Source organism: Scyliorhinus canicula, chromosome 18 (genome assembly GCF_902713615.1).
Source record: "Scyliorhinus canicula chromosome 18, sScyCan1.1, whole genome shotgun sequence".
Lineage (NCBI taxonomy): Eukaryota > Metazoa > Chordata > Chondrichthyes > Carcharhiniformes > Scyliorhinidae > Scyliorhinus > Scyliorhinus canicula.
The window spans coordinates 116305665-116319338 of NC_052163.1; the positions used below are offsets into that span (position 1 = coordinate 116305665).

Sequence of the window (13674 nt, forward strand, 5' to 3'; positions counted from 1 at the left end):
AGTTGGGGCAAGGAGAGTAATGGTTGGGAGTTGGGGCATGTGGAGTAATGGTGGGAGTTGGGGCATGGGGAGTAATGGTAGGGAGTTGGGGCATGTGGAGTAATGGTGGGGAGTTGGGGCATGGGGAGTAATGGTAGGGAGTTGGGGCAAGGGGAGTAATGGCAGGGAGTTGGGGAATGGGTAGTAAAGGCAGGATGTTGGGGAATGGGGAGTAATGGTAGGGAGTTGGGGCATGGGGAGTAATGGTAGGGAGTTGGGGCAAGGGGAGAAATGCAAGGGAGTTGGGGGAATGTGGAGTAATGGTAGAGAATTGAGGTAAGGGGAGTAATGGCAGGGAGTTGGTACATGGGGAGTAATGGTAGGGAGTTAGGGCAATGGGAGGAATGGCAGGGAGTTGGGGAATGGGGAGCAATGGTAGAGAGTTGGGGCTTGGGGAGTAATGGTAGGGAGTTGGGGCAAGCGGAGTAATGCTAGGGAGTTGGGGCATGTGGAATAATGGTAGGGAGTTGGGACATGGGGAGTAATGGTAGAGAGTTGAGGTAAGTGGAGTAATGATAGGGAGTTGGTACATGGGGAGTAATGGTAGGGAGTTGGAGCATGGGGAGTAATGGTAGGGAGTTGGGGCATGTGGAATAATGGTAGGGAGTTGGGGCATGGGGAGGAATGGCAGGGAGTTCGTACATGGGGAGTAATGGTAGGGAGTTGGAGCATGGGGGGTAATGGTAGGGAGTTGGGGCATGTGGAATAATGGTAGGGAGTTGGGGCATGGGGAGGAATGGTAGGGAGTTGGTACATGGGAGTAATGGTAGGGAGTTGAAGCATGGGGAGTAATGGTAGGGAGTTGGGGCATGGGGAGTAATGGTAGGGTGTTGGGGCATGGGGAGTAATGGTAGGGAGTTGGGGCATGGGGAGTAATGGTAGGGAGTTGGGGCCTGGGGAGTAATGGCTGGGAGTTGGGGCATGGGAGTAATGGTAGGGACTTGGGGCATGGGGGGTAAAGGTAGGGACTTGGGGCATTGGGAGTAACAGTAGGGAGTTGAGGCATGGGAGTAATGGTAGGGACTTGGGGCATGGGGTAATGGTAGGGAGTTAGGCCACGGGGAGTAATGGTAGGGAGTTGGGGCATGGAGAGTAATGGTAGGGAGTCAGGGCATGGGGAGTATTGGTAGGGAGGTGGGGCATGGGGTAAATGCAGGGAGCTGGGGCATAGGGAGTAATGGTAGGGAGTTGGGGCAAGGGGAGTAATGGCAGGGAGTTGGGGTATGGGGAGTAATGGTAGGGATTTGAGGCATGGGGAGTGATGGTAGAGAATTGAGGCAAGGGGAGTAATGGTAGGGAGTTGGGGCATGGGGAGTATTGGTAGGGAGTTGGGGCATGGGGAGTAATGGTAGGGAGTTGGGGCATGGGGTAATGGTAGGGGGTTGGAGCATGGAGAGTAACGGCAGAGAGTCGGGGCATGGGGAGTAATGGTAGGGAGTTGGGACATGGGGAGTAATGGTAGAGAATTGAGGCAAGGGGAGTAATGGTAGGGAGTTGGGGCAAGGAGAGTAATGGTTGGGAGTTGGGGCATGTGGAGTAATGGTGGGGAGTTGGGGCATGGGGAGTAATGGTAGGGAGTTGGGGCATGTGGAGTAATGGTGGGGAGTTGGGGCATGGGGAGTAATGGTAGGGAGTTGGGGCAAGGGGAGTAATGGCAGGGAGTTGGGGAATGGGTAGTAAAGGCAGGATGTTGGGGAATGGGGAGTAATGGTAGGGAGTTGGGGCAAGGGGAGAAATGGTAGGGAGTTGGGGAATGTGGAGTAATGGTAGAGAGTTGAGGTAAGGGGAGTAATGGTAGGGAGTTGGGGAATGTGGAGTAATGGTAGAGAGTTGAGGTAAGGGGAGTAATGGTAGGGGGTTGGGACATGAGGAGTAATGGTCGGGAGTTGGGGCATAGGGAGTCATGGTCAGGATTTGGGGATGGGGAGTAATGGTCAGGAGTTGGGGCATGGGGAGTAATGATAGGGAGTTGGGGAATGGGGAGTAATGGTCGGGCGTTGGGGCATGGGGAGTGATGGCAGGGAGTTGAGGAATGGGGAGTAATGGGAGGGTGTTGGGTAATGAGGAGTAATGGTAGGGAGTTGGGGCCTGGGGAGTAATGGTAGGGAGTTGGGGCAAGGGAATAATGGCAGGGATTTGGGGAATGGGGAGTAATAGGAGGGTGTTGGGGAATGGGGAGTAATGGCAGGGAGTTGGGGAATCGGGAGTAATGGGAGGGTGTTGGGGAATGGGGAGTATTGGTACGGGGTTGGGGCAAGGGGAGTAATGGTCGGGAGTTAGGGCACGGGGAGTAAAGGCAGGGAGCTGGGGCATGGGGGATAATAGTAGGGAGTTAGGGCATGGGGAGTAATGGTAGGAAGTTGGGGCATGGGGAGTAAATGCAGGGAGCAGGGGCATGGGGAGTAATGACAGGAAGTTGGGGCAAGGGGTGTAATGGCAGGATGTTGGGGCGTGGGGAGTAATGGTAGTGAGTCAGGGCATGGGGAGTATTGGTAGGGGGTTGGGGCATGAGGAGTAATGGTAGGGAGTTGGGGAATGGGTAGTAAAGACAGGATGTTGGGGAATGGGGAGTAATGGTAGGGAGTTGGGGCATGGGGAGTAATGGTAGGGAGATGGGGCATGTGGAGTAATGGTGGGGAGTTGGGGCAAGGGGAGTAATGGTAGGGAGTTGGGGAATGTGGAGTAATGGTAGAGAGTTGAGGTAAGGGGAGTAATGGTAGGGAGTTGGGGAATGTGGAGTAATGGTAGAGAGTTGAGGTAAGGGGAGTAATGGTAGGGGGTTGGGACATGAGGAGTAATGGTCGGGAGTTGGTGCATGGGGAGTAATGGCCGGGGGTTGGGGCATGGGGAGTAATGGTAGGGAGTTGGGGAATGGGGAGTAATGGTCGGGAATTGAGGCATGGGGAGTGATGGCAGGGAGTTGAGGAATGGGGAGTAATGGGAGGGTGTTTGGGAATGAGGAGTAAGGGTAGGGGGTTGGGGCAAGGGGAGTAATGGTAGGGAGTTGGGGCAAGGGGAGTAATGGTAAGGAGTTGGGGCCTGGGGAGTAATGGTAGGGAGTTGGGGCAAGGGGAGTTATGGTAGGGAGTTGGGGCAAGGGGAATAATGGCAGGGATTTGGGGAATGGGGAGTAATGGGAGGGTGTTGGGGATTGGGGAATAATGGTAGGGAGTTGGGGCAAGGGGAGTAATGGCAGGGAGTTGGGGAATGGGGAGTAATGGGAGGGTGTTGGGGAATGGGGAGTATTGGTAGGGGGTTGGGGCAAGGGGAGTAATGGTCGGGAGTTGGGGCATGGGGAGTAAATGCAGGGAGCAGGGGCATGGGGATTAATGACAGGGAGTTGGGGCAAGGGGAGTAATGGCAGGATGTTGGGGCGTGGGGAGAAATGGTAGTGATTCAGGGCATGGGGAGTATTGGTAGGGGGTTGGGGCATGAGGAGTAATGGTAGAAAATGGAGAGTAATGGGAGGGTGTTGGGGAATGGGGAGTAATGGTAAGGAGTTGGGGCAGGGGGAGTAATGGCAGGAGTTGGGGATTGGGGAGTAATGGGAGGGTGTTGGGGAATGGGGAGTATTAGTAGGGAGTTGGGGCAAGGGGAGTAATGGTAGGAAGTTGGGGCATGGGGAGTAAATTCAGGGAGCAGGGGCATGGGGAGTAATGGTAGGAAGTTGGGGCATGGGGAATAAATGCAGGGAGCAGGGGCATGGGGAGTAATGACAGGGAGTTGGGACAAGGGGAGTAATGGCAGGATGTTGGGGCGTGGGGAGTAATGGTAGTGATTCAGGGCATGGGGAGTATTGGTAGGGGGTTGGGGCATGAGGAGTAATGGTAGGGAGTTGGGGAATGGGTAGTAAAGACAGGATGTTGGGGAATGGGGAGTAATGGTAGGGAGTTGGGGCATGGGGAGTAATGGCAGGGAGTTGGGGCATTCGGAGTAATGGTGGGGAGTTGGGGCAAGGGGAGTAATGGTAGGGAGTTGGGGAATGTGGAGTAATGGTAGAGAGTTGAGGTAAGGGGAGTAATGGTAGGGAGTTGGGGAATGTGGAGTAATGGTAGAGAGTTGAGGTAAGGAGAGTAATGGTAGGGGGTTGGGACATGAGGAGTAATGGTCGGGAGTTGGTGCATGGGGAGTAATGGCCGGGGGTTGGGGCATGGGGAGTAATGGTAGGGAGTTGGGGAATGGGGAGTAATGGTCGGGAGTTGAGGCATGGGGAGTGATGGCAGGGAGTTGAGGAATGGGGAGTAATGGGAGGGTGTTTGGGAATGAGGAGAAAGGGGAGGGGGTTGGGGCAATGGGAGTAATGGTAGGGAGTTGGGGCAAGGGGAGTAATGGTAAGGAGTTGGGGCCTGGGGAGTAATGGGAGGGTGTTGGGGAATGGGGATTACTGGTAGGGAGTTGGGGCAAGGGGAGTAATGGCAGGGAGTTGGGGAATGGGAAGTAATGCGAGGGTGTTGGGGAATGGGGAGTATTGGTAGGGGGTTGGGGCAAGGGGAGTAATGGTCGGGAGTTAGGGCATGGGGAGTAAAGGCAGGGAGCTGGGGCATGAGGGATAATAGTAGGGAGTTAGGGTATGGGGAGTAATGGTAGGAAGTTGGGGCATGGGGAGTAAATGCAGGGAGCAGGGGCATGGGGAGTAATGACAGGGAGTTGGGGCAAGGGGAGTAATGGCAGGATGTTGGGGCGTGGGGAGTAATGGTAGTGAGTCAGGGCATGGGGAGTATTGGTAGGGGGTTGGGGCATGAGGAGTAATGGTAGAGAATGGGGAGTAATGGGAGGGTGTTGGGGAATGGGGAGTAATGGTAGGGAGTTGGGGCAAGGGGAGTAATGGCAGGAGTTGGGGAATGGGGAGTAATGGGAGGGTGTTGGGGAATGGGGAGTATTAGTAGGGAGTTGGGGCAAGTGGAGTAATGGTCGGTAGTTAGGGCATGGGGAGTAAAGGCAGGGAGCTGGGGCATGGGGAATAATAGTAGGGAGTTAGGGCATGGGGAGTAATGGTAGGAAGTTGGGGCATGGGGAGTAAATGCAGGGAGCAGGGGCATGGGGAGTAATGGTAGGGAGTTGGGGCATGGGGAGTAAATGCAAGGAGCTGGGGCATGGGGAGTAATGGCAGGGAGTTGGGGAACGGGTAGTAAAGGCTGGATGTTGGGGCATGGGGTGTAATGGTAGGGAGTCGGGGCATGGGGAGTATTGGTAGACAATTGAGGCAAGCGGAGTAATGGTAGGGAGTTGGGGCATGTGGAGTAATGGTTGGGAGTTGGGGAATGGGGAGTATTGGTAGGGAGTTGGGGCATGGGGAGTAATGGTAGGGATTTGGAGCATGTGGAGTAATGGTTGGGAGTTGGGGCATGGGGAGTAATGGCAGGGAGTTGGGGAATGGGTAGTAAAGTCAGGATGTTGGGGAATGGGGAGTAATGGTAGGGAGTTGGGGCATGGGGAGTAATGGTAGGGATTTGGAGCATGTGGAGTAATGGTTGGGAGTTGGGGCGTGGGGAGCATTGGTAGGGAGTTGGGGAATGGGTAGTAAAGGCAGGATGTTGGGGAATGGGGAGTAATGGTAGAGAGTTGAGGCATGGGGAGTAATGGTAGGGAGTTGGAGCATGAGGAGTAATGGTAGAGAATTGAGGCAAGCGGAGTAATGGTTGGGAGTTGGGACAAGGGGAGTAATGGCAGGGAGTTGGGGGATAGGTAGTAAAGGCAGGATGTTGGGGAATGGGGAGTAATGGTAGGGAGTTGGGGCAAGGGGAGTAATGGTAGGGAGTTGTGGCGTGGGGAGTAATGGTAGGGAGTTGGGGCGTGGGGAGTAATGGTAGGGAGTTGGTGCATGGGGGTAATGGTAGGGAGTTGGGGCATGGGGTAGTTGTAGGGAGTTGGGGCATGGGGAGTAATGGTAGGGAGTTGGGGCATGGGGAGTAATGGTAGGGAGTTGGGGCATGGGAGTAATGGTAGAGAGTTTAGGTAAGGAGAGTAATGGTCGGGAGTTGGCGCATGGGGAGTAATGGTAGGGAGTTGGGGCAAGGCTGTGATGCTAGCGAGTTGGGGCATGGAGAGTAATGTTCGAGAGTTGGCGCATGTGGAGTAATGGTAGGGAGTTGGGGAATGGAGAGTAATGGTCGGGAGTTGGGGCACGGGGAGTACTGGTAGGGAGTTGGGGTAAGGGGAGTAATGGCAGGGAGTTGGGGAATGGAGAGTAATGGTCGGGAGTTGGGTCATGGGGAGTTATTGGAGGGAATTGGGGTAAGGGGAGTAATGGCAGGGAGTTGAGGAATGGGGAGTAATGGGAGTGTATTGGGGAATAATGGTAGGAGGTTAGGGCATGGGGAGTAAAGGCAGGGAGCTGGGCCATGGGAACTAATAGTAGTTAGTTGGGGCATGGGGTAATGTTCGGGAGTTGGGGCATGGGGAGTAATGGTAGGGAGTTGGGACATGGAGGGTAATGTTCGGGAGTTGGGGCATGGGGAGTAATGGTAGGGAGTTGGGACATGGAGGGTAATGGTAGGGAGTTGGGGTATGGGGAGTTATGGCAGGGTGCTGGGTTATGGGGAGTATTGGTAGGGAGTTGGGGCATGGGGAGTAATGGTATGGAGTTGAGGAATGGGGAGTAATGGGAGGGTGTTGGTGCATGGAGATGGTGAGATTGATTGGATTGATTGAATAACAGTTTCCTTTCTAAAGGCCCCAGCTCTGACCTGGACAACTTCCAGGTCAGGCTGGTTTAGCTCACTCAGCTAAATCGCTGGCTTTTAAAGCAGACCAAGCAGGCCAGCAGCACGGTTCGATTCCCGTACCAGCCTCCCCGGACAGGCGCCGGAATGTGGCGACTAGGGGCTTTTCACAGTAACTTCATTGAAGCCTACTCGTGACAATAAGCGATTTTCATTTCATTTCATTTCCTCCATCCCTCTGTTCTCCAATTCTCGCCAAGTGTGTTTCTCCCGCGCTCCTCCAGAATTCCCAACATAACAGTGAACCCCTCCGTTTTCACTGTCCCTCTTCCCATCTTCAAAAACTCCCTCAAATCCCACCTTTCTGACCCTCTATTCATCTCTCAACACAAACGCTCCCAGTCCAATTCCCCATGATTGAAACGTTGTTCAGCGTAAACCAAAATCATTCTTAATTGACATTTAGCCCCATTGAGGATGGGAATGGAGAAAGGTGGGAATGAGAATACACGGGCAGGGTTCTCTATTATTGGGACTATGTCCCCACTCCGGCATCGAAACCGTGGAGTTTTAATCCTGAAATTCCTGCAAAGAAATCCCCCCCCCCCCCCCCCCTCCGCACTTCCGGGTCAGAGGCTGTGCATGCACACGACACGGTGGCAGCCTCCGGCGGCCGCACCGTGCTCCATGGCGGACTCGGACCATGGAGCCAGACCGAAAAAAGAGACCCCCCAATGGGCCGTACGCCTGACACCCCCCCCCCCCCCCCCCCCCTCCCCCCCCCGGTCCTGACCAGGGTGGCCGTGGACTGAGTCCACAGCTGCCACGTGAGAATCCCGACCGGCAATATCAGGTTATTTCAACACCGTCGGGAGGATTGCTGAGCGGGCCTGAGGTATTGGGAAACAGTGAGGCTGTTTGGTGAGGGCAGATCGAGTGAATGGGGAGTGATTGGGGTCCAGCACAACACGCAGGGTTCCCTCCTTGTCACTGGTGGGCCTGCTCCTGAGGGTGCTTTTCATTTTAAAGTGAAAAAAGTTAGAGAGAGGATAGCTCCACCTTGGGTACCCTCTCCCTCACTTACCTGTAAAGGCAGCCTGCTGCTACTTGAATGCCGGGCGATGCCCCATTGAGCATCCATCTTCCGGAGCCTGGCCACTGTCAATCCGAAGAGCCCCCCCTTTTACCCGTCAATGATCAGTTTAGGGAAAATCACAGCGGTTTGTCTGTCCCCCACAATGTGCGGACTTCTGACCCCCATTTGACCCTGATGACAAGATCCCAAAGCCCGGGGATTATCATAACATTTACAGTGCAGAAGGAGGTCATTCGGCCCATCGAGTCTGCACCGGCTCCTGGAAAGAGCACCCTACCCACGATCAACACCTCCACCCTATCCCCATAACCCAGTCACCCCACCCAACACTAAGGGCAATTTTGGGGATGGGGGGGGGGGGTGGTTCAGGGGAAGATCTTTGTGTCAATCGTGACATAGGTGACTCCTTAAGACTGGTTATTGGTTAGGCCAGTAAACGTCTTCAAATATGACACCAAGATAGCGGAGTGACTGGTTGGGCCTCAGATGGATGGAGTCAATGGATTGGTGAATGGAGATATCACTGGGACCGTGGACAGAACGGCCTCAGTCTTCCCAGCATTTAATCCGGAGGAAATGTATGCTCATCCAATCATGGATGTCAGCTAAGCAGCTTGATAATTTCGGGTTTGAGAGAGGTGGTGGTGAGGTAGAGCTTGGCGTCATCAGTGCCCGTATGAAAACGGACCCTGTGCTCTCAGAGGATGTTGCTGAGGGCAGCAGGTAGAAGAGTCTAGAAGGGGGCCAAGGATAAATCCTTGGTGGACACCAGAGATAACTGTGCAGGAATTGGGGGGAACGGGATGGTGGGGGGGGGGGGGGGGGGGTGGTGTAGCCATTCCAGTGAATGAAGGAGCCCAGGAAAAACATGAGAGAGTTCCTGAAAGTGCGGAAATCCAGAAAAGTGAAAAAGGAGCTTTACTTTCTTGTTTAACTTTTGATTTTATTTGCAGGTATCAAGTTGTTAATTATAGTCAAGATCCTTTGGTGACGATACTGATAATAGTTTTTTTTGTTGATAGAAACTTTCTTGGTTATCAGTTGATTCCCTTGTGTTTAAATCGATACTAAATGCATTATGTTTAATGATTTCATTCCCATTAGGAATAATTAACATGTTGAGCTGCATAAATGTAACATTATTTGGGATCAATGTTTATTTCATGCATTGTTCATGAGCTGCACTCCACTTATCTTTCCTCTCTTGACTGTCCAGTCCTTCTCATTCCAAGGTTCAAATCAAGCCTATCCCTCCACCTCCTTCCCCACGAACCTTTCCCTCCCAAGGACCTTGGGATGCTTTAATGAAAAATGGGAGTGCTGGAAAAACATAACCGGTCTAGCAGCATCAGTGGAGAGAGAAACAGAGTCAACATTTTGAGTCCAAATATGACTCCAGTTGTAGGTGTTAAAAGCAGAACATTGAGCCCAGAACTCAATATTGAGTTCAACAACTTCAGGCCATGCACTCTGTCTTCCATTTTGAACTTCCTCCCCCCCACCCCCGGCCAAGTCATCATCCTGTTCTCATGTTTGGCTGTCAGACAGAGCTGCCTTTTAATGTGCTATTAAGACCTACTCTAGACCAGTGTTCTTCAAACTTTTTTTCCGGGGACCCATTTTTACCAACCGGCCAACCTTTGGGACCCAACCCGGCCGACCTTCGGGACCCACGCCGGCCGCCCTTTGCGACCCATGCCGGCTGACCTTCGCGATCCACGCCGGCCGACCTTCGCGATCCATGCCGGCCGACCTTCGCGACCCACGCTGACTGACCTTCGCGACCCACGCCGGCCGACCTTCGCAACACACGCCGACTGACCTTCGCGACCCACGCCGGCCGACCTTCGCGACCCACGCCGACTGACCTGCGCGACCCACCATTTTCTCTCACCTTGTTTGCTGCTGACAAAAATGGAGGAAATGGTTTTGGGTCCCTTTGGCCCTCGTACACGCTCCTCCAATGGAACCTGTTGGATGAAGGTGAAGCCTTCCGGTGTCGGAAAGCATGGAGTCTCCATCTGTCCAAAGTTCTGAATTTTTTTACTGTAGAATGTTATCAAATAAACCCCCCTCCCCCACCCCCGAACTTGTAAAAAAAAATAAGTTGAGTAAAATAAATGAAAAAAATGAATAATCCCCCCCCGAACTTATAAAAAAAATAAAATGAATAAAATAAATGAATAAAAACCACTACAAAACTTGTAAAGCAAAAAGCTACAACCGTTTAAAAAAATAGCGGCCGCACTGCGCATGCGTGACTGATTTGCGCATGCGTGCCGATCATCGTGCCCACATGCGCAATGCGGCTGATTTTTTTTTTAGCCTGTTAGCGGAATGTGCATGTGTGCCGATCATCGTGCGCACATGTGCAATGTGGCCGAATTTGTTTTTTAACGTTCCCGGTCACTTGCAGCCGGCGTTTTGAGCGCCGCGGACAATGGCTCTGCGACACCCGACCGCGACCCACCCGCGGGTCACGCCCCCGACTTTGAAGAACACTGTTCTAGACCAATGTTTTGTTTATTTACTGCCACCATTACCCCCACTCCCTTTCCCTTTTGTTCCATGAGATCTTTGTCATTTGATCTCCTCTGCCCTCCAACCCTCTCCCCTTTCCCAATAACATAAAACCCATCACATATCTACCTCTCTATAGTTCCCAGTAAGAGTCATATTGGATTTGAAACGCTAACTCTGTTTCTCTCTCCACAGATGCTGCCTGACCTGCTTAGTTTTTCCCAGCTCTTTCTGGGTTTTTTCCCGATCTCCAATGTCCACAGTATTTTTTTAAATATAAATTTAGAGTGCCCAATTATTTTTTTCCAATTAAGGGGCAATTTAGCATGGCCAATCCACCTACCCTGCACATCTTTTTGGGTTGTGGGGGTAAGACCCACGCAGCCACGGGGAGAATGTGCAAACTCCACACGGACAGTGATCCAGGGCCGGCGTCGAACCCGGGTCCTCGGCGCCGTGAGGCAGCAGTGCTAACCAATGCGCCCCCGTGCTGTCCTTGTATCCACAGTATTTTTGCTTTTATTTTGGAATTCTTTACCTTCCCTCAGTCTTTCCTTCCTCTAACAATCGCTGAACCTTTAGAATCTAACATTAAGCATAATTTATTGATGTACCCTGAAGAAAAGGGTTGGGGTGCAAATGAAGACGTGGGGCAAAATCAATGAATCTTCAGCTCCAAAGTGAAGAGGTTACCAGGGAACCAACCAATAATATTTGTCAAGTAAAAGAATGTAATTCTGATGGTGTCCACTTTCAGATATCAATGTGAGTCACACTTACCCCAAGGTTTTCTCTTCTCACTTTGCTGCGTGGCCGTGCTCTGTTTCTCGCTCATTACTTTGCCTTTTGTTTTCCTCATATATCCAGAAGCGGAGACAAATCCCTGCCAGACGAACCCCTGCCTGCACGAAGGAATCTGCTTGTCCAACAGAACAATCTACACCTGCAACTGTGCTCCTGGCTTTACTGGGGAAAACTGTGAGATAGGTAAGGCACCGAATGAAACATGGAAAAGGGGAGCGAGCAAGCTGATTCTACACCCCTATATTTTATTACGATCCTGGACCAGACCCCAATCAGTGGCTAGGATAATGGGCAGAAACCCCAATATTTTATTTTAATTTTGCAAGACTGTGAGGAAAGAAACCTCGCTCCAGGAGTGGTTTCACACAAAATAGGGATGTGGTATATTAAACTTTATTACTAACACAGTATTAAAATATCTTTCACATCACATAAGAAGCTTTCAATTACCCCTGCAACAACGCTAATCAATACAGTGACACCATAACCCTTAACTGCCATCTTTATTCCCACTCAAACAACAAAACCATCACAGACCCCAATCCACTTTTAAATACAGTTAGCAATCAGGTTTAGAGATGTCTTGGAAACTCCGCTTTGAGAAAGAGAGATCTTTTGAGACTGTTAAAGGAAAATACCTGCCCCCCGCACCCCCCCCCCCCCATCACAATAATGTAGAATCTCCAGCTGCATTTCTTCAGCTCACCTTACAACCAACAACTAAAACTGAAAAAACTTAGCTGCTTCACCCCCTGACTCCTCCCATTAATTACATCAACTTACTAAACTGAACACGACGGGTTGGAAGCTCCGTTTGGGAGACGATGTGTTGACACCAGAACGATGGCGTTTTACGCCCGAAAAAAACGCCGTAAAAGCTGCACCGATCCTCCGTCTGGTGGATGGGGGGGTTAGCAGGCACGCAGCGTAAAGACCCGGCTTTACCTGCGGATATGGCCGGAGAATTTCCGGGTCCGTGGCCGCGCGTGCGCAGGGCTGCGGCCTGCAGCGGTCGCGCCGTGCAACAATAACGCCGGCCGCGCGCAGACCGGCCTGCCAAAAACTGCCCCCCTTTGTCCAGGCTTGGCACCCCCGGACCACCGACCACCATTGCCCTCAGCCCCCGCCAAAGCCACCCCTGTCCACGGATCGGCTCCCCCCCCCCGGACTGTGGTGGCGCTGGACTCAGTCCGCAGCCTCCATGCCGGGTTCCCGAAAAAGAAAATAGCGCACGCCCCCCCCCCCACACTGTTGGGAACTCGGTCCATCGGGGGCACAGCATTGGGGGAGGGCCTCAGGTGGCGTCCTGAGGCCGTCCTGACAGCGTGCAGCGTACTCGCTGTTTTGGAGGGGGCAGAGAATCGCATAAGTTGCGCCGTCTCCGATTTCGGTGCCAACGGGGATTCTCCAACCAATCACCGAATGTGATTTCGGCGTCGGAGACCAGAGAATCCCATCCAATGTCTGTAATTTACTACTCTGCAGGGAACCCTCTTACTATAAATAAAAGCTCATTAGCCCAGGTGCTGATGTTTCCATATATCTCGGTCTGGATTCTCTGCCGTCGGGAATCTCCATTGCACCGGCAGCGCACCCACGCCCAGGGATTCCCCGACGGCATGGGGCTGTCCACAGTGGGAATCCCCCACTGGCTGGCAGGACGGAGAATCCCACCCATGATGCCCTTGTCCTTCCTGATGGTAACGGCCATGTGTTTGGAAAGTGCTGCTGGGAGCCTTTGCGAGTTGCTGCAGAGCACCTTGTAGACGGTACACACGGCTGCCACTGTGCGTCGGTAGTGGAGGAAGCGAATGTTTAAGGTAGTGGATGGGAGGTGCCAATCAAGCGGACTGCTTTGTCCTGGATGGTGTTAAGCTCCTTGAATGTTGTTGGAACTCCTCTCACTTCTCTCATCCAGCCAAGTGGAAAGTATTCCAGCACATACCTGACAGGCTTTGGGGAGTCAGGAGGTGAGTTACTTGTCATGATATGCACTCATGCACATAATGAGATACAGACAGGCAGTGACAGACACCCAGTACAGCCAATTAACACACAGGCCAGAACACAAGCAATCACCAGGCAGAACACTAGACGGGGGTTTCCCACTATAAAACACACGAGGCATCAACACTCTGCCTGGTGACAACTGTAGTGACAGTCAGGGTGTATATATCAGTTAGCACCTTCTACACGTGGCTCAGAGCTAGTCTGGTCTAGTTAGTTATAGCAAGCACGCTTAAATTAGTAGAGTGTCAAACCCACAGCAAACTGTGTGCACTGCTAAACAAGTTCAATAAAGCATATTAGAACTAACATCAAAGTTTGGAGTCTACTTTCAAGTACAACTGCATCCAGTTGCAGTCCGTGTTACCCCAGGATGATTAACACAACATTACTCACATTAGGATTCCCAATCTCTGACTTGCTTTTGCAGCCACGGTAGTTATATGGCTGGTCTAGTTACGTTTCTAGTTAATGATAACCCCTTGGGATGTTGACAGTGGTGGATTCAGTGATGATAATGCTACTGAGTGCCAAGGGGTGATTGTT

General features: G+C 52.3%; 1 protein-coding gene across 2 annotated transcripts in view; it reads left to right on the forward strand.

The window, feature by feature from the left end:
* The window catches only part of ncanb (neurocan b), a 264578-nt gene that overhangs the window by 204556 nt on the left and 46348 nt on the right, over positions 1 to 13674 (forward strand). For both annotated transcript variants that reach the window (XM_038777606.1, XM_038777605.1), the window contains exon 9: positions 11185 to 11304. In XM_038777606.1, coding sequence (XP_038633534.1) covers positions 11185 to 11304 — 120 coding nt within the window. The remainder of the gene's footprint in view (positions 1 to 11184; positions 11305 to 13674) is intronic.